General features: G+C 40.0%; 1 protein-coding gene across 17 annotated transcripts in view; it reads left to right on the plus strand.

Moving 5' to 3' along the window:
* Positions 1-21,867, plus strand: part of ABLIM1 (actin binding LIM protein 1) — a 189,870-nt gene that overhangs the window by 93,789 nt on the left and 74,214 nt on the right. For all 17 annotated transcript variants that reach the window (XM_085064787.1, XM_085064785.1, XM_085064791.1 and 14 more), the window contains exons 3-4: positions 8,361-8,544; positions 10,046-10,155. In XM_085064787.1, coding sequence (XP_084920913.1) covers positions 8,361-8,544; positions 10,046-10,155 — 294 coding nt within the window. The remainder of the gene's footprint in view (positions 1-8,360; positions 8,545-10,045; positions 10,156-21,867) is intronic.

Here is a 21,867-nt window from a genome sequence, read left to right on the forward strand (position 1 = left end):
GGCACTCCATGACTGCTTGGCATGCGTATCAGTGGTGGCTGTGGCACTGCAGGAACACGGTGATTTACATCTCCATGCTGCACCAGCCAGCTCAGGACATGCTCATGCGTCATGTAATGTGATCAGACAATCGTCTCGCCCAGGAGTTTGGTGCTCTGTCCATCTCTGGAATCTTTCTAAGAACAGAGGAACTGCTTCCTGCCAAAGCTGACAAGTAAAACCTCCACTGACTGACGTGTTCCCATGCCCCCATGATAAGATGCAGCTAGCTGGGACTCTGCCTGTGGAGAGCCGTGTGTCTCCAGCTGGTGTCCTATCTGCCTGGCAGGCCTGGCCACTTCTATTTGCGGCTCCCAGTGAGAGCTGATAGGAAAACAAAAAGCTGAAAATGGTGTGGCTGTCCCCAGGAAGGTGAGCTCTGCCAGCCTCCCAACAGGCAAAGAATTTCAGGCAGGCAGCAGCTGACTCTGAGCTGGAGTTAACAGGGGAATGATGGACAGGGGAGGGATAAGAGATTTAGGAGTGCAGCTCCAGGAACTCTATTCAGAGCAGTTGTCTTTGGCTGTTTTATAACAAAGTCACTTACCTTGCTAGGGAATTACACTGGTTTGTGTTACTAATGCAAATGTAATAGGATTCTGCATTACCCCCTGGTGTAATAAATAAGCCTTAAGTTCTGTTTTTAGCAGGGGCACTCTACTCTTACCATACCAAATTGTTAATCTTTACCAGGCAATGGAAGTAGTAGGCTGAGGGGAGAGAAGGTTAGATGAGGAGGTTGAGCTGGAGATGTCATTAGGTTTGTCTTTAATAAACATTAACAGGAATGGATTAGAGGCTTATGAAGAAATAAAAGTTTTTCTTGTAAGCATCTATGCACATGAATAACTTTTCTGGAAAAACTAAGACTACTCACTGCAATTGTGTTCCATATGTAAATGTGTGTGGGATCAGGCCCTACATTATAATGTGCATGAGCACAGATTTTAATATCTCAAGTTAAATTGTGATCTGATACAAATGATAATTTTCTACCATTGTCAGTTGATTACAGTTCATTTTACCCTATTGCATGTACTAGCAGAGGAAACGTTGAGGCTAGCAAAATTGCTATAATAAGGCTTTATTATTAAGCCTGTGATTCATCTTTTAGGTTAGAAGGAAAAGCTGATTTCAATACAGTGAATTGCTTAACAGAAAAAGCTTAAAGCTTTCATAGTAACGATATAAAAGTTTGCGTAACTTGATTTTGGTACATGTAGAGATTGGTTGAATTATCTTAGCAAGATAGTGTAGCATTTGTGGTAGAAGTATTTAAATAGTAGAGAGTGTCCCTCTTCTTGATGTCGAATATGAATTAGAAAACTTAGGTTCCTTATGATAATGTAGACTAAACAAAAATTTAATCTCATAAATACGCAATCCTGCCACAAGAACATGGATTGTGTCCTTAAGATTGGGGTCTTCACTATCATAGAATTGTGGAACAGTTTTGGGTGGAAGGGACCTGAAAATCGTATAGTTCCAGCCCCTCTACCATGGGCCAGGTTGTTAAATCATGTTGCTCAAAGCCCTGTCCAGCCTGGCCTTGAACACTTCCAGGAATGGGACATCCACAATTATGTGGCATAAAGGTCAGGTGAAAATGTTTCACTGTGTATCAATGTTTCACATTCTATAGTGATATCAAATATCAAAAGGCAATTACCTGCTAATAATCTTGCTAATCACAAGGCAAAGCCAAATCTTGGCATCCAGAAAGCATTCCACAAACCCAGAGCATTCCACAGAAAAAAACCTTTTAGCGTTTATTCAAACATTATAAATCAGTGGAAAGCAGTTTCTTAATTATGGAATAAATGTGGTAATTTTCCTCTCTTCGGTTAGATGTCTCTTGAGCTTAACTTGCAGAATCCTCTGGGGTATGTTTAGGTTCCAAGCACAGGTCTGGGTTTTTTATGTGGTGCCTTTTCAAGGCTACATCATCTGTAGCTCAATGAGCGTGACAGGGAAGGGGGAGGATTCCTAAGTTTAGATTTTGGGATGCTCTGTAATCCTTTGACTTTGAACTGGATCTTCCTCCCTTGAAGAACTGGGGAGAAGTCAGGGTCATGTAAGCAGACACTATATCAACAGCTTGGAATGTGTTTTAAATCATTAGTTCTTTGACCTTTGATCTGTAATCAGATTCCTTCAGTGGCAGCAGGGGGAGGCTGCAAACAGGCTGCTGGGCAGTGCTATAAATAGTTCAGTGTCAGTGGATGGAAAGTTTAAATATGAGGCCATTCTTGTAGTAGATATCGAGTGCAGTGTTGAAAATATCTCTGCATTTCCACACATTCTTCTGGAACAGAAACTGATGTGTGGATGTGATAGCACCCATGTGGATAGAACACATGTGGATAGCACCCATGTGGATAGAACACTGTCCTTCCTGAGCATCATGAAATGATATGAGGTCACTTGAAGCTCTGAATCTCTGAACTGAGATCCAAGTAGAAGTGGAGTCTGTTGTTTCTGGGAAGCTAACAGAGATTAAAATTTCTCCCATGCCAGGGAATGGGATTCAGATGTGAATTGAGGCATTCAGGTAGCTTGGGAAAGCAAATCTCAGTTTCAGCTGTGAGAGTAATTGCCATTTCTGCATTTATATATCTTAGCTGCTGTGTCTTGAACACTGTTCTTGCCGTGAGTCCTATTGGTCTTTTACTTCAGGTTCGGTTTCTTCCCATTTTGAAATGGATCCTTACTTTCCTGTTGGGGTTAGAATACTATTAATGACAAGCAGTTGATACCAGTCTTAGTTTAGTTGGGATTGAGGTCTCTTCAGGGACCAAACATTTGACAGGAAATGAAATTAATTGCAATACTTGGCTGATACTGATGAGTGCTGACAGATGCCATGTCAGATTTTCAAAAGCTACCAGATCCCTTTGGAAGTAGAGGGACAGCAGGATGCTTAACAGGTGCCTGGTGAGTGGGGAAGAGCATCCTTAAAATAATACAGAAAGATTCTTGGGTTTGTTGCCAGTCCATCCTTCATTTGCCTGGCTTGGATGAGGTTTGGTTTTGTTCTATCCTTAAATTCCTGGTTTGCTTATTTAAAAATCTTTTTAGAGAGATCTTCCCTCAAGATCATAACAGTCAAGCCATCCGAGGCTAAACTTTGACATTTTTCCACTGATTGCATTTTCTTCAGGGTTCATTTCTCACAGACCTGCAAATGACTTTGATCTCCACCTCATGCTTAGTTTAATGTGAAAGGTGTTTTAAATGGTTGAATGATTCCTGCCATTGTTTCCATCCTTGTGCACAAACCACTGATATTTCAGTGGGGAAGTGGGAAAGCTGTCACATTGCTACACTGCATACAGCTGTTGTTTGCTTGCTGTTGAGCTCAGGTATGAGCTGTTGGCTGTTGGATTGCTACAAAGACTGAAATCCATGCAAGTCAGGTGCAGACAGGAACAGCTGCCAGTGCAGCATTGTTTGCGTCTCCAGTGTTAAGGAGAAAACTGAAGACTGCAGGCAATGTCATGGCATGGATTGGGAAGTTGATCAAGTTAAAACTGAGCTCATCTGAGACTCAGAAGTCACTTTTGGTTTCAGTTGAGTGAATGCTTGCATTGAATGCCCAGGGGTTTTGCTCAAGTGCCCCACAGAGAATTTCTTGTGTCACAATGACAGCAGCACTCAGCAGTGGGGCAGGCAGGATGCTTGAGGTGGAGTGTCAGAGTTTTCATGGGAAGAGGAGAAAGGCCTGGCTGGAGGATAGAGGATGCTTCCCAGGGGGATCTCAGACCAGTTTAGGAGAAGAGGGGGGAAATGCAATCTTGTCTTTTGCTCAGGAGGTATTTTAGCTCCTAGACCTTCTACCTGATGACAAGATATCAAAGCAGATTTTGAGGTCACCTCTGTTTGTTCCATGTTTATATCTTTTGACTCCCCAGCATTGTTTCTAATGCCAATCTGTTGAAATGAGAGGACATTCCAGAACCACTGGGAATGGCTGGACACAGTTCCAAATAGCTTCAATCAAAATGCATCTCTCATCAGTGTATGACAGAAAAAAATCTCCAGTGACAGGAGTGTGACAAATGGTCAGTGGGATCTCTGTTACAGCTTTTGCAAAATGCTGTATGCATTTCTTACTGGTGCCTTGCAATGTCCCTGCAATGTACTGCTGCAGCACAGCCTCTAAGATTTCCTGTTCTTATGTGCTCTTCTGATGATACTTGGTTGTATATTCATTTTTAAATTACTTATGTCATCAGGAGAAGTGTTGGTAAGAGGAGTGAAAGGCAGAGAAAGACTTAACTCATTTGATATGCAGAAACTTTAATAAGAACTTGAACCTTGCTTTCATCAATATGGGATTTGTTAAACTCTTGCATGGAAAAAAGAAACAGGTTTGCCCTTTGTATTTGTTTGGATGTAGGTGATAAACTGAAACATTTCCAAATTCCTTTCTACCTTCAAACAAGAGATCCATTATGTCCTAAGGGTAACTGTTGTATGAATATTTCCCCACTTGAAAACAGCACCATTATTCTATGCAGCTTAGAAATACAAGAAAGAAATAAAACCCCAACAGGAAATTGAATTTGCACCTTATTTAATGCACGGCAACAAACTAAATCATTACACTTTTCTTGATGAATAGCATTCACTGCTGCAAACTGAGAGCCCACATTCATGAACCCTGCTTGTGTGGTTTTGTTTCTTCAGTGTTGAAACAATTTTTGCTTAACATCAACACGGAGTTCAACTCTCCCTGACAATAAGGCTATGGAAATCCTAAATAATGCTCAGTAGGATCAGATCCTGCTTTCATTCTCTTTGAAAAACTCTGCTCTCTTCATTTTTATCATCACCATTAAAGCTTGGAAGTGACTCAGCTTAAGAACAGTCCTGGTCCCTTGGATCCACAGGCAGCTGGATTGCTCTTGAGCAGCTCAGGTTTCCTTACACAGCTTTGAGAGCTGGCAGCAGCACTTACAGCATCTCCAATCTTTCTGTGCTCCAGAGATGCAAATAGTAGCTCCAGAGAGTAGTTGAAGACAGAAAAAGCTAGCGGGTGGGTGTTTTCCATACAGTGGGAGGTAGAGCTGTATTCCAGTTTATTCCATTCACAAGAGAGGCAGAATGGTTTGTTTGGAATATGAAATTCTTTGGTATACAGACTCCGAGAAAAAGGCTGAGTTCCTCCAGGAGTGTTTGAAGATAATGGTTTTCTTTTTTTCATTTAAAGAAAAAAGCTGACTTTTTGTCTCTATGCTTATGATACCTTAGGGAACAGAAATGCTCTCCAATGTCTCCTGTTTCAGAAGAGGGTTTTGGTCATGTGAAACAGAATTTTTTCCGTCATATTGAGCAGGAAGGATCTTGTGAAAATGTTATTTTTCTGTAGAACTATTTCCATGTGATGGATGTTTACAGAATACCTCTTGCTTTTTGCCTTCTCAAACATATTTGTGCATCACTATTGGCTCCACAAAGTAATTCTTTCAAAGTCATTTTTTCCCATCAGTATGGGAAAATAGCAGTAGTTTCATATTTATGGTTAACTGCCATCATTTAGGTATAAATTTTTCTTTGATGACATATGTGTACCACAGCAGTTGCTTAGATCACATCATTAGAATGTATTGTACATATGTAGAGCTCACAGCTGATTTCACTGCCTCTGCTGCTTGTGGCATGAACAGTGGTGGGCACACAGTCTTTCTTTTTAATGAAAAACAACTGCAATTTGTCCATCTCTTTTGTGCTTTTTCTATAGTGGTCATAAATATGTGTGCTAAGGCAATATGTGTCAGCCTGAGGGGATGTATTGTCAGAGCCACGACTTCTGCCCAGTTGCAAAAAGCAGAAAAAAGCAGGAAAAAAAAGCTGTTAAAAATCCCTCCCCTGTACACAGCACATTGTACACCAAGTGTGGGTACAGTCATGTTTGTCCTTCCTGATTTGATCTCTGACTCAAAGTGAAAGCAGCCGGCTGGAATAGCATTTTTCCAACCATGGATGTTAACAGTCTGGGTGACCCTTGTTTTTCCCATGTAGCTTAAAGCTGTGATTAGTGATAGGAACACATGTGCTAAATTGACTGCAAAAATCCGTTGTAATGTGGGGTTGCCAGGGCTTGTTTTTAATTCTTGCAGATTGGTGTGTGCTTCCTGCTGTGGGTATGCCAAAGATGATGAATCTGCTGGGGGCTCACATCATGAGCAGTTCTGCTTGGGCTTCAATTCGTGGCTTGCCCAGTGTGAGAGAATTTAACTCTGACATTCTGAGTTATTTGAAAAATGAATTAGAGATTGGGTAGAAAGAAGACTTCATAGGGAAAAGGGCAGTAGAGGGAGCTTGTTTTAATAATAGCAATTACTGTCTCCAAAAAACTTGCCAAATATTTTCGTCCCCGTTTTTGTTGATAGGCTTGAATCCCTGTGGTCATGCATGCAAAGGGGGTAGAGCCTAAAAACTGTGAATGCATGAAACATTTACTTCGTAGTTTGTAGGTTTTTTGCAAATGATGATCTGCCACCTCTTTATGATATGTTGAAGCTGGATTTCCAGAAGAAGCTAGAACAGAGGTGGCATTGAAAGTTACTTTGGATCATCACAGCTTATTAGATCATTGCCTATACAGGTAAAGGGGCCAAAATGACCAAATGAGTTCTTCAAACAGTGACTCTTTGGTAGAACTGGGGATCATGGTAAAGAGCCAGAGAGTTCATACATGCAGCTTCTGAGGCAGACCCAGCAGCATGCTGAGCACCTTCAGCTTGAGGCTGAAAAATAGATATACTGGGATGTTAAAGCTACAAGGTGAATTACAAACTACAGTTTAAATAATCACACAGGCAAGAGTGCTCTGTAGCTCTTTATGAAATTTAGCAGCTTCTGAAGCATTTTTTAGACATTTTCAGCAGTTCTCAATTTCTTCATGATGTAATTGTAAGGATCTGCCCAAAGTAAGTTAGAGAACCAAACCTATTGTAAGTAGGCTGAGGTCTTGCCTCTGAACTTCCAGTGGAAAATTACTACATGATCCCAGAATCAGGAGGAGTCTAAGGTGACGTGGTGTAGAGGTCACAGCATTTTCTGCCTAATGGTTATAGGATATTGTACAATTAGTTGGAAAAAAGCATTTTAAACAAAATGGAGATCAGTAGAGGAAAAAAACGGAATGAAAGAGTTTTTTTCCTGGAGGTGTACCTAGAAACCAGCTTGGAACATTTTGCAGAGTTATAACAGAGCCTTAACAGTAGTTCTTTGTAATTCTCAGTCACTGATAATTGAGTTTTGGCTGCTGGTGGATTTAATGCCACCATGAAATGTAATTTGTTTGCACATGGAATATTATCACTGTTCTGTGCAGAAATGTGAAACTGGAAAAATGCTGGTACTGATACTGCTTTCATTCTAAGCTGCATTTTAGCACTGTTTATTGTTGTCCTATTAATTATTGTTACAGCAGCAGTCATTAGACCTCCGGGGCTGGGCAGCAGCCAAAGAAAATTTGCAGTCCCTGCCCCAAATGCCTTGCAATTTTAATTTGTAAGGCAGGTAGCTAATAAGATACTATCCCATTTTAACAGGGACAAGAATGAATGTTGGGAAAGTATTGTGTTTGAGACTTGTGGCAGAAAGATGAATTGAGCCCAGTTCCCCTGGTAATCTTTCTGTACTTCATGTTTTAATTTTTCAAGGACTGTGTAACTGCAGGAACCTAGTGTGCTCCTTATTTATTTTTCCTTAATAATCAGAATTTCTGATATTCAATATTTCTGATATTTGATCTGAATGTACTTGAATCTTATGGAGAGGGATGAGATGGAATTGCTTGCAGAGTTAAGTTAACCTGCTAGACTGCTGTGAAGAGTGGTTTCTCTTACAGAATTTCACAGATACAGCAATATACAGAGGAGAAGGAGGAGTGGCTGAAACCAAAGTGCCTGTGAGCAGCTGGGTATAAATTTTTGGTGATACAGAGGAGCACTAAATAGGTGGTTTTGTGTTCTTTGTTCAATCCAAGCTAAAGGCACAGTGTGAAATTCAATCTCCCATCTCCCATGGCTCTTTCTCTTCATGGGGTTTGGCTGTTAGAGGTAGGATTGCTTTCTGTCTCTGTGTTGACCAGAAATGCCAACATCGGACCCTGAATATTTTCTTAAAGCAAAGCAGGCACCTGGTTGTGATGTATTTTGGTTTGGATGAATAGGCATTTTACAGTGGAAAAACTGCCAAGTCACAGAAATCCTTGACTGGCTCTTCACCCTTTTACTGATACAATTGAGCAGCTAACATCCTTAGCAGCGATATTTTTCTAATCTGCATGATTTGTTTTTTCCATCCAGTGTGTGGCTGTGACCTGGCACAAGGAGGCTTTTTCATCAAGAATGGAGAATATCTGTGCACCTTGGATTACCAGCGCATGTATGGCACCCGCTGCAATGGCTGTGGGGAGTTTGTGGAAGGAGAAGTGGTGACTGCTCTGGGAAAAACTTACCATCCAAGCTGCTTTGCCTGTACTGTTTGCAAGTAAGTCATCCCCTCAACTAACATGGTGGCAGCCCAGTTCAAGGAAAACACAAAGAAAGGTGTCCACAAGACACAATTCTCAAGACATAATTCTCCTGAGGATGCATTTGGTTATAAAAGATCTGCTGCAGGTCTGACTTTAAGGGTCTTGAAAATACCACTCATTTATTTGGGGGACACAGCTTCTGTATTACCTACAGTTCCCTGTTATCAAAAAGTTACTCTCATGTCTGGAAGAATTAAGTGTCAGGCTGACATGTGGAAATAGTGGACACGAGTTGAGCTGAGTTCAGGTAATCAGCCCAGCTTGGTGGGAGAAATGAAGCAAAGCAAAACTCTGGATTCAGAATTTGGGCTTTGAGGACAGTTAAACAATTGAAAACACACTGGAGACTCATTTTCACATCGTGTAAGAATGCGAAGCTTTGGGACAACTGGCATTCCCCCTCTTCTTCCCAAATACTGTTTCTTGTCCCCAGTAAGAGAAACCAGTGTTGTACAGCAAATAAGAGGTTATCTGAGGCTCTGTGGATGGCAGAAAGGTGGCAATTTAAACTTCTATCTCTGATGAGTAGTTGAAGTACTTTGTCCTGTAGCCTGGTACATTTTTCAAGCCCGTTTCTATTGAAAGCCTTTTGATTGTCATCTGTTTTTAAATAGTGTGTGGATTTACTGCATGTTGGTGATCATTTAATGTGCATGTTGCAGTTCTATTTTCCTGAGACAGTGTGAAACATGACATCATTTTTCTGTACACTGACTTGCATAAATCTTTTTATGTTGAATGGTCAAAAGATGAGTCATTGGAATAGATTAATGAAATTCAGTATTGCTGCTGATTTATTTTTGGCCCACTTAGAGATGACAGTGGAAAGGAAACAACACCTGAAACATTTTGTTTTGTTGAAATCAGCAATTTTTCATTTGCTAACCAGTTTTGGAGGGAGGTGGGGTGTAGCAGGGGTCAGCACTCAGCAGCTGATGCTCATTATTGAAGCTTTGGAGTTATAAAATGTTGCTCATCCTCTGCTTTAGGCATCAAATAAGAGTTAATAGCAATGTCAACTTCTGCCTAACACACATTCTTAACATTTATGAGTGACTAGCTCCACATTCCTTCACCAGCCTCAAGAACAGTTCTAATTCTTTGAGTTCTCTTCTGTGTCCTTTGCTATCCACAACATCAGGCTGAGACCATCAGAAATGTAGCTGTTGTGTCTTAGCAGATTTCACTGTCTCTACTATTCAGATAAAATATGTTTGGTAATCTTTTTTAAATGAAAATACAAGGCAAGTCTAACCTCTGCTCTGCTTGCATCCATGGATTGGATGTTTTCCAGTGCCTGGCTCTGCCAAGGCCACATTGCAGAAACTATTTGGCCTGAGTTTCTATAAAATATTGATTGCGCCGGAGGAAGGCAGAAAACTCAGGGTGTGGGGAACAGAGGAAAATTTCTGGCATAACCTTTGCAAAAATATATTTTTCTCTTGAACTTTCCAGGCGTCCATTTCCACCAGGAGATCGAGTTACCTTTAATGGAAGGGACTGTCTCTGTCAGATGTGTGCTCAGCCGATGTCCTCCAGCCCCAGAGAGCTCTCTGCCTCAAGCAGTAAGTTGCCATCTCATTTCTGAAGTCTCTCACTTTTCCAGGCTCACCAACATTTGATTGAAACCAGCACAATGCAGGCTTTTGGTGTTTTTATTCACATTTAGAAAAGTGAACTGTCTCTGGGAATTTCTTGGGTTGGTTTTTTCTTCATTAAAATGCCTGTTACTGCAGGTGGGAAGAGACACTTAGACATTTCAATGTGAAAAAATTACTTTTCCCCGATGACTGGATTTTTAAAAAGATTTTTTAAAAAAGTTTACTTTGGTAGGTGCTGGAAAAGTATCTAATTAGTAAAACCTGAAGTTTCAGAGTAGACAGATTCTGTTTCTTTAATGTATAATTGTGCAGGTTTAAGTATTCAAAAGAGAACAAAGTCAGAGGAAATTAATGTTCCTCTACTATTTAAGAATTCAATTAAATTATCCTTTAAAAGGAGTATCCCCAGGAATATGCTTCCAGTAGACTGATGCCACATTGATACTGTGATCAGAACCTAAGGAAATCATTATAAAAGAGATAGAATGCAAGTTAAGGGGAAAGGGAGAGAATGAAGAAATTTTGGAAGGGAAATTAGGTTGGCTTGCTGTTGGGTTTTAATGCTTTTAAAAGGTAATTGGTAAATTACTGATATTAATCTCTGCCTCTGGTAGTTTATTTTTTAAATCTTTGGGGATTTCTTTCTCTGACTGCTGGATTGTACTCAGCACTTACCCAGTGTAGTTTTCTAAATCAAAATGTCTACAGCTTTCCTTGTGACACTGGGTAGTTTTCCTTCAGGGAGACACTGTATTTTGTCCTGGTACTTGGCTTTGAGATCCTGGGATTGTAAAGTGCTATGGAAAGGCAAAGATGGATAATGTTTGTGCTCAGGGGATGAGTCAAGTGAATCTTGGGTTATCTGATTTGCCTGAGAACATGAAATCAAACACTTAGACAAAGGGAAAAAGAGAGATTCTTTTTGCTATCATGCCTCTCTGTCTGGGAAGTGATGCTATTCCACTAAAATTGTAGATTTGCAGCTGAAAATGCACAGGCCTAATCAGTTAAGGAAGAATTTAGGAAGCTGAAAAAAGGCTTACAAGACTTAAAAAGCAACACAAAATTTATGAGGGACTTCAGGCACCCAGAGAATCCTTCTGAGGCAGAGGAATGATGTGGAAATTGATATTTAGGAGGCATAATTGGCAAGGAACTGAAAGGCATAGGGACCTTGGACAGTACTGATATTCTTTTTCTAAGCATGCCAGAGCACAGAAGAATCTGGATCTGGCTCTCCAGAGGTGGCACACCTGTCCAGCAGTGTGGCACTTGTCACATGCCAGACTCCAGGTGTCAAAATGCCCCTAGAAAATGACAGGTTCAACTTGTCTCATAGCAAGCCAAAGGGCTGGATAGTCACCTCTCCACAGCCATGGTCCCTGTTGGAATTGTTCTTGGCTTCCACACTGAAGCCATAGGTAGTAAGGACTGTAAAGCAACATTTCCTGTGACTTGTGGTGAGATTTATTGTGGTTTTTAACTGTAATTGGGTCCTGCTGACAAACTGCTTTACTAGTAGACACAGCAAGAGAATCCCTGCTCTCAACATCTTAGAGTGCACTGCTTCAAAATCTGCAGGTGCCTGCCATGGTGCACCTTGTTCTTTTATGGACAAAAACTTGTAGAAATGTATACTATAGCGTTTTAGGTCATTTTAGGGCAAAACTCTTTAAAACAGACAAATAAAAACAAGACCAGCATATGTTTAAGTTAAGAAATAATAAATTTTTAAAAAATATCAATGAAGCATCCTCTGTCTTCAAAGGTATGCCAGCTGCTGCTGTAGCTTTGTGCAAAGTTGACTTAGATATAGAGAAGTCTTTTTTGCTGGCACCAAAGAGTTAATTTTAATTAGTGTAAAGTGTTTCAAATTACTTCCAGGTCTCTCCTGCTGGGTAATACACACTTTTTTTTTTTTCCTAATGCTTTGCCATTTTTGGAAAGGATTTTTTTAAATGCAAGCTCTTTTAGGAGAGACTCTGATTCACACTATGCATCTATTTTATATCCCATATTGCTGTCAGCTTCTCCTTACCACTTTCAAATAGGTCACGAGAGGAGACTTTCCTTAAAACAAAGGAAGTTTGAGGGAATTCAGTAGACTGCAAGCATATCAGGTTTGATTGGTTTGTGTAATGTAAAAGGAAGACTTCTATCCTAGAATGACTGCATTAATGTTGACATGCCATTTTCTGGTGTCTGTTTTTTCACACAAATGAAAGCTTACTGACAGCTTTGCTTGGATGATTTCAAGGAAAATCAAATGCCTCCAAGTACAGGGGTTAGCATCTCAAATAACATGGACCTGAATATTGTTACACTCTATTGTAGTGCACACCAATGAAAATCAGATGGGAAAATACTGAATAATTAATTTTCCTTGTTTCGTTTAGTATTGCTTGGGTCCATAGTACTTATTTACCTTATTTGTATTAGGAATATATTTCTTTCACTGCACATGTATTACCTGGAATTGTAGCTATATACTTGAAGAACCATTTCAGAGGCTCCTTTTTAAAATTCTAATTTTTTAAAACAGTCTCCTTCAGTATTCAGATGCTATAGAGTAATCATAATTTATAATTTAATCAAGCCTATTCCTTGGCCACTGCTAGAAACACACAGTGCACTAACTTTGGGATCTTCACGCATTCAACAGGAAATCTAACACCAAATACCTGTAAGTAAATAACTTTGCAGACAAATGAAATAAGTGGTGTTTGGTTTTATTATTGTTTTATTTCAGATGACAGCTTGATAAATGGGATGTGAACTGTAAAGCAAAGTGGCTGGGACAGATGTAGAGCAGCACAGAAACAGGGGACAAGTAGATAACACTGAGTAAAAATGTGGTGTTGATGCCTTGGATGGCTCAGGATTTTCAAGATTCTGACAAAGACATGAAGTTTTTTCTTTGGGGCCTGATAAAGGAGTAGTTCAATAATGTAGTCCAGTAATTGTTATTTATGTTTTAAACGGTGTGCAGGTTTTGTATTCAGTGTCCTGATTGTCTGGTTTGTACTGTCTCAAGCTCTTTCTACTCTCTGTTGTGTTCTGGCTGCATGGTAACACACTTTGTTTGAGGCCCACATTCTCTCCAGAAAAGCAGCTGTGCAGGCACCTGTTATTTCTAAATTTTGGGCAGAACTGCAACAGCAGTTGCATAGTTGTATAAAATGCCCACTTAGGGCATTTTACCAGTGAATTCTCCCAAAGGCAGCTGGTAAATGAAGTGCAGAATTTGAAAATAAAAATCTCTAGTTCAGTCAGACCTTCATTTTTAAAAAGCACCACACTGGTTTGCGTTTCCTCTGGAACACACAAGAGGTGTTGTGAGAAGTGCAGCAGAAAGCAGAGCAGCTGTAGAGATCCCCACACTGGGGACAGGCACAGGAGGTGGTGCCAGCAGGCTGTGGAACTCGAGCCAGCAGTCTTCTGGCTCAGGCATCATCTTGGAAATTCAGAAGAGACTACATGTCTTTGAATGTAGTTTAGTCCCTCTTCCTCCTCAAGCAGAGGTTTTTTTCCCTTGGACAATTCACTATTTCCTTCAAATTTGCTTCAGTAACAAGAATGTTATGTAATTTTCTACCTGAGGTTGATCCCTTTCTCTGTTGGCTCCTTATCTGGGTGGTGGGCTGGAAGTTTTAGTTTTTTCTGATTACCCTTTTGCTGAAAGGCTGGATCATTTTATTGATCTACATGAACTAGTTAAGGAATTGCATTTCAAGTGAAAAGTGAGCTTTCTAGGGCAAACCTCCCTACCCAAGAGAAACTGAAGCATTACAATCACCTAGCAGGAGTTTGCATTTTGAAAAATTCATCTTTTAAAATGGTGATGAAGACTTTCGCCATCGTTTCTTCTTCAGTGAGATAAGATACTTGTGTCCTATAAATGCTGAGGTACCCAGTGGAGATACAGTTTGGAAAGAAGCAGAGGGGAGATATTCCAACTTCCCTTTCTTTGTTACAGTCTCCCCTGTGAGTTAAGAGCATTACAGCACAGCCAAGAGGTAGACCAGAGTTTTCAAACTGACCAACAAAAATGTTCCATGTGCATGAATAATCCTTGGTGCAGCTGTTCCCCAGCCAGCCGGCGTCCACGTGGAGATTTCACATCGTGTTTTGTGTGTCTGTCCTTGTCTGTTTTGCACATTATGTTCTGGCTCAAAAATGTCAGTTCTTTGGGACAAATGCTTTCATGCCTATCAGTACAGAGTCTAACAGGGCTGGATTTTGCCTCACAACTGGGGATCTTTGCTCTATTGTGATATAAATAATAAGCTTAATGCTTAATGAACTTGTGGGAGAAAGATATCTTTGTTAATTATTCAATAGCCTTATCTCTTTGAAAAAGATGCAGGCAGTAAAGCTGCCAGTAAATATCTTTGGTAAAAACCTTCCAACGAGGCTTCTGGTAATACTGAAGTAAAGCAGAGCCAACATACCATACCTGTTGGAGAAAAAGAAGTGGGAAGGAAAAAATATGAGTCATCTTTTGCCTCACTGCCCAGAAAGTGGCAGGAAAGTGAGGTTGTATTTGAAATAACAGAGTATCAAAATGGAGAAGAAGCAAATTTACTTTGCAGTCCTCCTTTAAAGGCTCTCTAGTTGTTAATGCAGTGCTATAGTCAGGACATAACTGTACTTTCATCAGATAAAAATATAGGTGATTGCTGCCAGTATTCAGAAATAATGTCAGAGCTGATGTATAAACATCACAAACTTGTCCATTAGAAATTAGCTAAAATGAATGCAAAATTCCTTTTAGTCATAGTTCTTGGGAAAAGCCTGCAGCTTGGATTTGCAACTGTTCAGCCACATTTGACTCATTTTTCATTATTTTCTTCTTTAAATTTTTTTTTCTGGAGCTCTCTGGAAACTCCTTCAATTCCACAGGGAATTTAAAAGTGAAGGGGAAAGTTGGCTGGCTGTTGGTGAGCAAGATATCTGCAGTGATTTTTGGCTTTAAAGGGTGTTGAGCAACATCCAACACATAATTCTGAGCTTATTCTTAGGAAATATTCTCCAATTCCACACTGTGTCAAAGCTGCACAGTGCACAGGTAGATAGCAGAGATGGAGATGGGCTCAGACACTGAGCTCAGTTTGTCTGAAGGAATATTCACCCACAATATCCATAACATAGTGAATGCCCTGGGGAACTTAGAGGCTCAACAGTTTTGGATATGAACAAGGATTTTTAAAATTCTAAATTTTTAAAATTTTGAACCTTCAGGGTTTAATATTTTTTGTATGCTGTGACAGTAAGATTTTCTCATTTCATTCTTGGCTTGTCTGCTTATGTAAGCAGAAATACTGCCATATCTCTGTGGCATTCAGGGCTGTGTTTAGGTACTTGAGATTCAGTTCAGTGTTTGGGGAACTTGACAGGAGGGTCTCATGTAGTCCTACACCTCTATTTTCCTTTTTTAATTTGCCATAGAATAAAAGCATGGACATCACTGTTGATTGATTTCAAATACTGTGATTGAAATCATTGATTTTAATCATGGTTTTTTCAAGAACCCAAGAAACCTTGATTAGCGTGACTGATTGTAACCTTGGTTTACATTTAGATTTTTAATTATAAAATTCTAATTGATAAACATGAGGGTACGTCATATCTGTACACATCTACTTAAACTAATATAGCTCTGCATAAATTCATCATATTATTTAACATCTATGTTTTTCCTTAACAACTATTTTTGCTAATAAGTTGTCTAACTCTATTTGAGTGAAAGTTGAAATTTTATGTAGAATACATAAAGTATCTGTGGATATTTTTTACCTGCAGAAAATGTATGAAATCTGCTAGACACATGAAGAATATAAATGCATTAAAATATATTTTAATTTTGGAATTTATATATTTCAAGAGTCTGTAGCTCATAAAACTATTTACTTTGGATCACCATGTCCTTAAAAATTTTAAAAGGGGCACATCCTAGACCTAATTTTGCTGGTAGATAGGAAAAGGAAAGCAAGTTTATTCCTTGCATTTTCAGATCCCATTTTTAACTTTGATTTAATTAAAACTTTAAATTCTGATTTTAAATAAAATCCTTTATTTTTCAAATGTTACTATTTATTTCTCCTTACTTTGGTCTGAATTTGACTGTAATAACCTTGCAGGGCAGCTACACTTAGGACTTAATATGTTGAGCATACAGTGGGTCTAAAATGTTATCCTACCGCCCTTTTTAAGAATAAAAGAAGCAAATCAGCATTCATGACGTGATGTAAAGTTCAAAGAAATTATGCAAACCCAAGCACAGTTCCTTTCTGGCAAAAGCCATTTGGTTGTGCCTAAGAATATGCAATTTTTCCAATGGCACTGGCTCATTTATATGATTGCTTCAAGATGATTTATTCTTTTGAAGAATGCCATTTTTGAGGCATTTTCATCATTTAAATTACTTTCTAGGATTAATTTTAGCCCTTGCTGCATGTCCCCACTCATAAAAATGGCCAAATTACTCAAGTAGCTTCCATTTGCTCAGCTATTTACTCTTTTACAAGGAAAATGTAAAATGCTATTTTAATGTTGCCTTATAAATTGCCTTACACCCTTCTCTGGAGGTGTAAAAGCTTTGTTAGAAACTTAACTTCTGGGTGATAGAGCAGCAACTGTATGGAGAATAGCATTGTGGCAGGGCAGAAAGTTTCTGATGTATGAGTTTTCTATCAGAAAATTCCTTTCAAAAACTACTGTTTTTCAGGAAGGTGTCTTCAGTCCAGTTTTCCCATTTCTTTTGTCTGCCTTTGTGTTACAGTAAATTGGACAGAAGCCCTGTGAATGGACTATACTAGTGTGCTAAACATGTATCAGTTCTTACTTGCCTAAGTGTAACCCCATCTTGAACTTGGAAATCAAAACATGCCCATCTCCTCAGCTTTTACTGGAGGAGTGCTGCTCAAAGGCTAATTCCAAAGGAAGTTCTGGGGGAGGTGCAAGGAATTCTGCAGTAAATGGGTGTTGCATGAGGAGGCATCACCAGCTTGGAAAGCACAGCTAGAGAGGAGATCCCCAGGGACAGGAGTATCTGGGAATTGTCATGTTCAGAAAGCCTGCCAGGTAGTAAGTCAGGAATCAGAGGTCACCTAAAAAGAATGTGAGAAGTGGATTAGCTGTTAGCTAGACCTTCCTTTGCCATATGTTATCTAGGCATAAAAACCTTCCTAAATGTTGTCATAAGTTTCATTCCTATTTTGGGGGGTTGTATCCTGTTGGAATTACTTGTTTTCCAAGGGTAACAATTGAAAATTATCCCAAATAGTCTGCAGTTGCAGAGACACAATGTACAATTCATGAGCTGGGTATTAAACAATGAGCTAAAAGTGCAATTCCCTTGGGGTAGTGTGAGTGGGAATTGTGACTTTGAATTCAGCTGGAACTACCTGAGTACTGAAATGTGGTAAAAGAAATGACAGGGGGAAGACTGGCTTCAACTTAGATGTACCTGGCCATGGTTGTCCTTCAAAGCAGTTTTACAGGTGGGGCTCTGGGGGTGCTAGGATGAGAAGAATCCCAAAAACTTTATCTTTCTTTTACAGGACAATTAAAAACTTGTCTCAGATAGCATGTAGAATATTTTCTCTTTCTTCTTCCTCCTGTTTCGTCCACCCTCTTATTCTCAGTTCAGATACCTGTATGAAAGATTGGGTTGAAGAAGGGACTGGGATTGATGTAATGGAAAAGGTTAACTTGGTGGTATGGCTTTTGCTGAAGTAAGATGTTAGAAGGTCATTTGGTTTGGTCTCCTTTGGGAATAAGGTGTAGAAAAATGTGGAAGTAAGGAATTGCCTTTCCTGTTAAAGATTTAACACAAATCAATGCTGACCAAACTGGAGTTGGGGAAGAGCATTCATCCTGAATCACTTTAAATTAAATCAGGTGATGAAAGAGCAATTTACAGTAATCACAGAATCACAGAATCATTTAGATTGGAAAACACCTCTGAGATCATCAAGCCCACCCTATGCCCAACACACCATATCAACCAGACCATGGCACTGAGCACCACGTCCAGCCTTTTCTTAAACACCCCTAGGGATGGTGACTCCTCCCTGGGCAGCCATTCCCATGTCTAATCACTCTTTCCCTGAAGAAATTCTTCCTCAAGTCCAGCCTAAACCTACTCTGGCGCAGTTTAGATCAGTAAAGATATTAAACAGGACTGGGACCAGTGTCACCACTAGGGACTGGTCTAATGATACATCCAAGATATACAACAACCTGATTCTTTAAAAAGCAATTCCAACCTGATTCTTTAAAAAGCAATTCAGTGTTGGGCACTCAGATGGTTACAGGGACTTGTGCTGCAAGCAAAGAATGCCAGTTCGTGCCATTGTGATTTCTTTCCCTATTTAATCAACTAAAATAATTTTATTTTCTTTAGCTATTTGTTTTGAAAACATCAGTTTTTCCCAACTTGCCATTTATAATAAACTGTCAAAGCTATACTGCACTTCCCATGGGAAATTTATTTCCCTCCATTGTATGCGCCCAGCCTCTTATTGTTAGATTTCAGGAGAACAAGGCTGCCTATGTGGATTTGTTTTGCCTTCAGCAAAAGGGCAATAGCAAATTTGTTCTGACAAACATTTCCCATCCTTGCAGTAGCAAAGAGAAGGGGCTTGGCAGCAGATTTTATGAGTTACATGCTCAGGTTTAAATCCTGCATGTAAAATTCCCAATACTTCCAGAACTTACCACAGTCCCAATGACCAAATGGTTGTGCTTTAAACTTCGAAAACATTTCTCATGCTAGGAACATAGTGAGTTTGTATTTTTAGCTTTGACAGAAATATCTTGAAGATCTGGAAAAGCCTGCATGATATCATCAAACCTGTCAATTTTAAAGCAAGGCTTTAGAAGGCGTTGCCTGATCTGTGGTTAAAGGGTGACTGAGAAAAAACTCTGGTCTCCCTACCTCTATGAGAAATTGTAATTGCACAACCTTCAAATTGCCACAGAATTACTGGGATATAAGTTGTTTTTCAAGGTGACTAAGAGCTATTTATACTTAGAGATTTCTTGACCTTGACTCCACTGATAATGTCTGCCTCTTTCATCACTTCCAAATCACTTGCGCTTTAGGTCCAGCTATGTTTGACAATGTGTTTCTGTGTAATTCCAATGAAAACTTGCTGTTTCTCTGAAGTATTAAAATTAAAATCCCACCCAGTTCTTCCCTGCTTTACCTGTTTCAGAGCAGAAGCCTGCTGGTGCTGTCTTTGTAAAACTCAAGTATCAATGTTTTATAAGGAGGGAAAATAGTTACAAAAGGAGCGTAATAAAAGTACAAAATACCTGTGACTCGTAGGGGTTGTGGCAGCTTCAGACTTTATCTATTAGATATGTGCTACTAATGGCCATGAGGACTGAATGAACTCTTTGGTGACTTAATTATTCATCATTAAATCAGACTGCTATTAGCTTTGTTCACAGAGCTAACCCTGCATGGAGGAGAGTTGGTGTAATCATTCACATGACTTTGCATAACCCTGTTTATTAGGACAAAAGCAGGTAGAGATGCTTTCTCTTTCATAAATCATATAAGATGACCAGAGAATGTGGGATAAAGGTATATTTGCTATTAAATTTTCAAAGCAATCCAGATGGGAGTGGGTAAAGTCACACTCTGTGCTCAGGGTTAATCCAGCTGTATCAGCTCTGAGCTCACCTGTGCACTATTGGCTGAGAGCAGGGGAGGGAGGCAAAGGCAGAAAATCCACTGCTTAATTTAGACAGTGACAAATGGCTTGCTGTGCAGGATGCTTCACTCCTGGATGTCTGGGGTGATGCAGATGCTATAAAGGGAAACACATTTTCTCATATCTTTACGAGCAAGGTGTTATGGGTGGCAGCTCAGCCTGACCTGTGTCTTTTAGTGGGGCTGCTAAAGGTGCTTGGAGAGTAGAGGTCTAAATCATATATCATATTACAGTGCTGTGCCCTGTCCTCCCACTTTTCCATGCTTTTGGGCTGGCTGACTGCACATCACAGTCCCTTTGTCCAGGCATTTTCTTTTGTACCCAGACATGTCAAGTATGACTTATATATAAGTGCATTGGGGAACTGTAGTGCTCACTCTGCATTTTAACCAGCACACTGCACTGTCCGCCTCCTCCTCTTTGTTATCTTGGCACTGCTGAATGTGTGATGTGCAAGGAATGGGAGTAAGGAAGGATCCAGGTTATATGGCAAAAAGAAAATGCCAGAAAGCTCAGATTTGAGGGGTGCAGTCTGTTAGACCCAGGTATGAAGCCAGAGAGAACATGGTGGGAACCATTGTACACAGATTTGGGAAGGACTTTCAAATTTTTCAGTCTGCTCTGGCATATGGTTGTGGACCACTGTTCTTACCTCACAGCCCTTTTATTTTCAGCATGTGCTGGTTATAGGTTAGATGGATACAGATTGTGCTTAATGTGATACTGAGATCCTGCCTGCATATGCTGATGACATTCAGCCAAAGGCTTAAATGTGCCTCATGCAGGCCTGAGATCATAATGGCTTTTATTTGTAGAATTTGGATGAACAAATGGTCTTTTCTTAGCCCAGCCCAGCCCCATTCGCTTTCTATTTTAGGAGATAATGATAATTGCTAGCTTTTCATGTTCATACCCAACAGTTTTGCCAGAATTAAAATCAGGTTTATTTAAAAGCCATCTCAGCCTAATACAACAGTACTGGGCTATTAGTTGCCTTTGATTCCAGACATTCAATGTGTCTGTTGTATTAACAGAATAGAAATGATGTTAATTTCCTTTTGCAAAACACTTCCAAGGAACCCAGAAAGAGTATAGATGTCATTGGTGCTATAGAATAATAAAAGGATGTTGCCAACTCCTTGCATTAAACATGAGCTCAATAGTAAGTCTGCTGCTCTGACTTACTGTGACTTTGGCTTACAAAGAAGCTATTAAACAGTCAGAGGTACTTCATGCATCCCCACTTCCCCCATGTATCTGGTTTTGGCATCACTAAAGATAAAGATGCTAGACTAGGTAGACCTTTTGTATAAGGCATTCTCTATTCCCACTGCCTCAGAAATTAAGTGCTTTAAAAATCTCTTTATCGATTCCTTTCCTGAGAAATTTCAGCTTCACAGAAGTTTCCCAGATAAAAATGAAAAAAGCATGGAAAATACACCAGGTTTTTTTGAGGGAAAATATGGCAGGGAATGTGTCACAGTGTGGCAGGCCCCAGGTCAGGGCTGTGGGAGCTGGCACACTAGGAAGGAGCAGTAGTGCTAGGGAGCTGAGAAATGGGTGCTGCTTAAAACTGCAGTTCATCACACACTGGGACTGGGGGAAGGATCTCATTTGTTCTCACAGTCAAAGTCACGTTGTGTGGTTTCAGATTTAGCTTAAGAAAATGAGTGCTGGCAGGGACCTCAAGAGATCATGTAGTGTCCTCCCCAAACCACAGGCAGGATCAGCATACCAAAGCCACCCTGACACGTGTCTGTCCCTTCCTCAGCCCTATGCTGGAAATTCCAGAGCCTCCCCTTGGTGACCTGTTCCAGCCTTTGCTGTCATCACAGACTGGCATGGAGCCTTCAGCTGTCATGGTAGAGCAGAGGGATACATTACATGGTGTCACTCCTTGTCATTTCATGATTTCAGCTTGTAGCATATGTCCTCTAGAGCAAAGTCCTGA

The sequence above is a fragment of the Lichenostomus cassidix genome, chromosome 6 (assembly GCF_008360975.1).
Source record: "Lichenostomus cassidix isolate B80296 chromosome 6, HeHo_3.0, whole genome shotgun sequence".
Taxonomy (NCBI): domain Eukaryota; kingdom Metazoa; phylum Chordata; class Aves; order Passeriformes; family Meliphagidae; genus Lichenostomus; species Lichenostomus cassidix.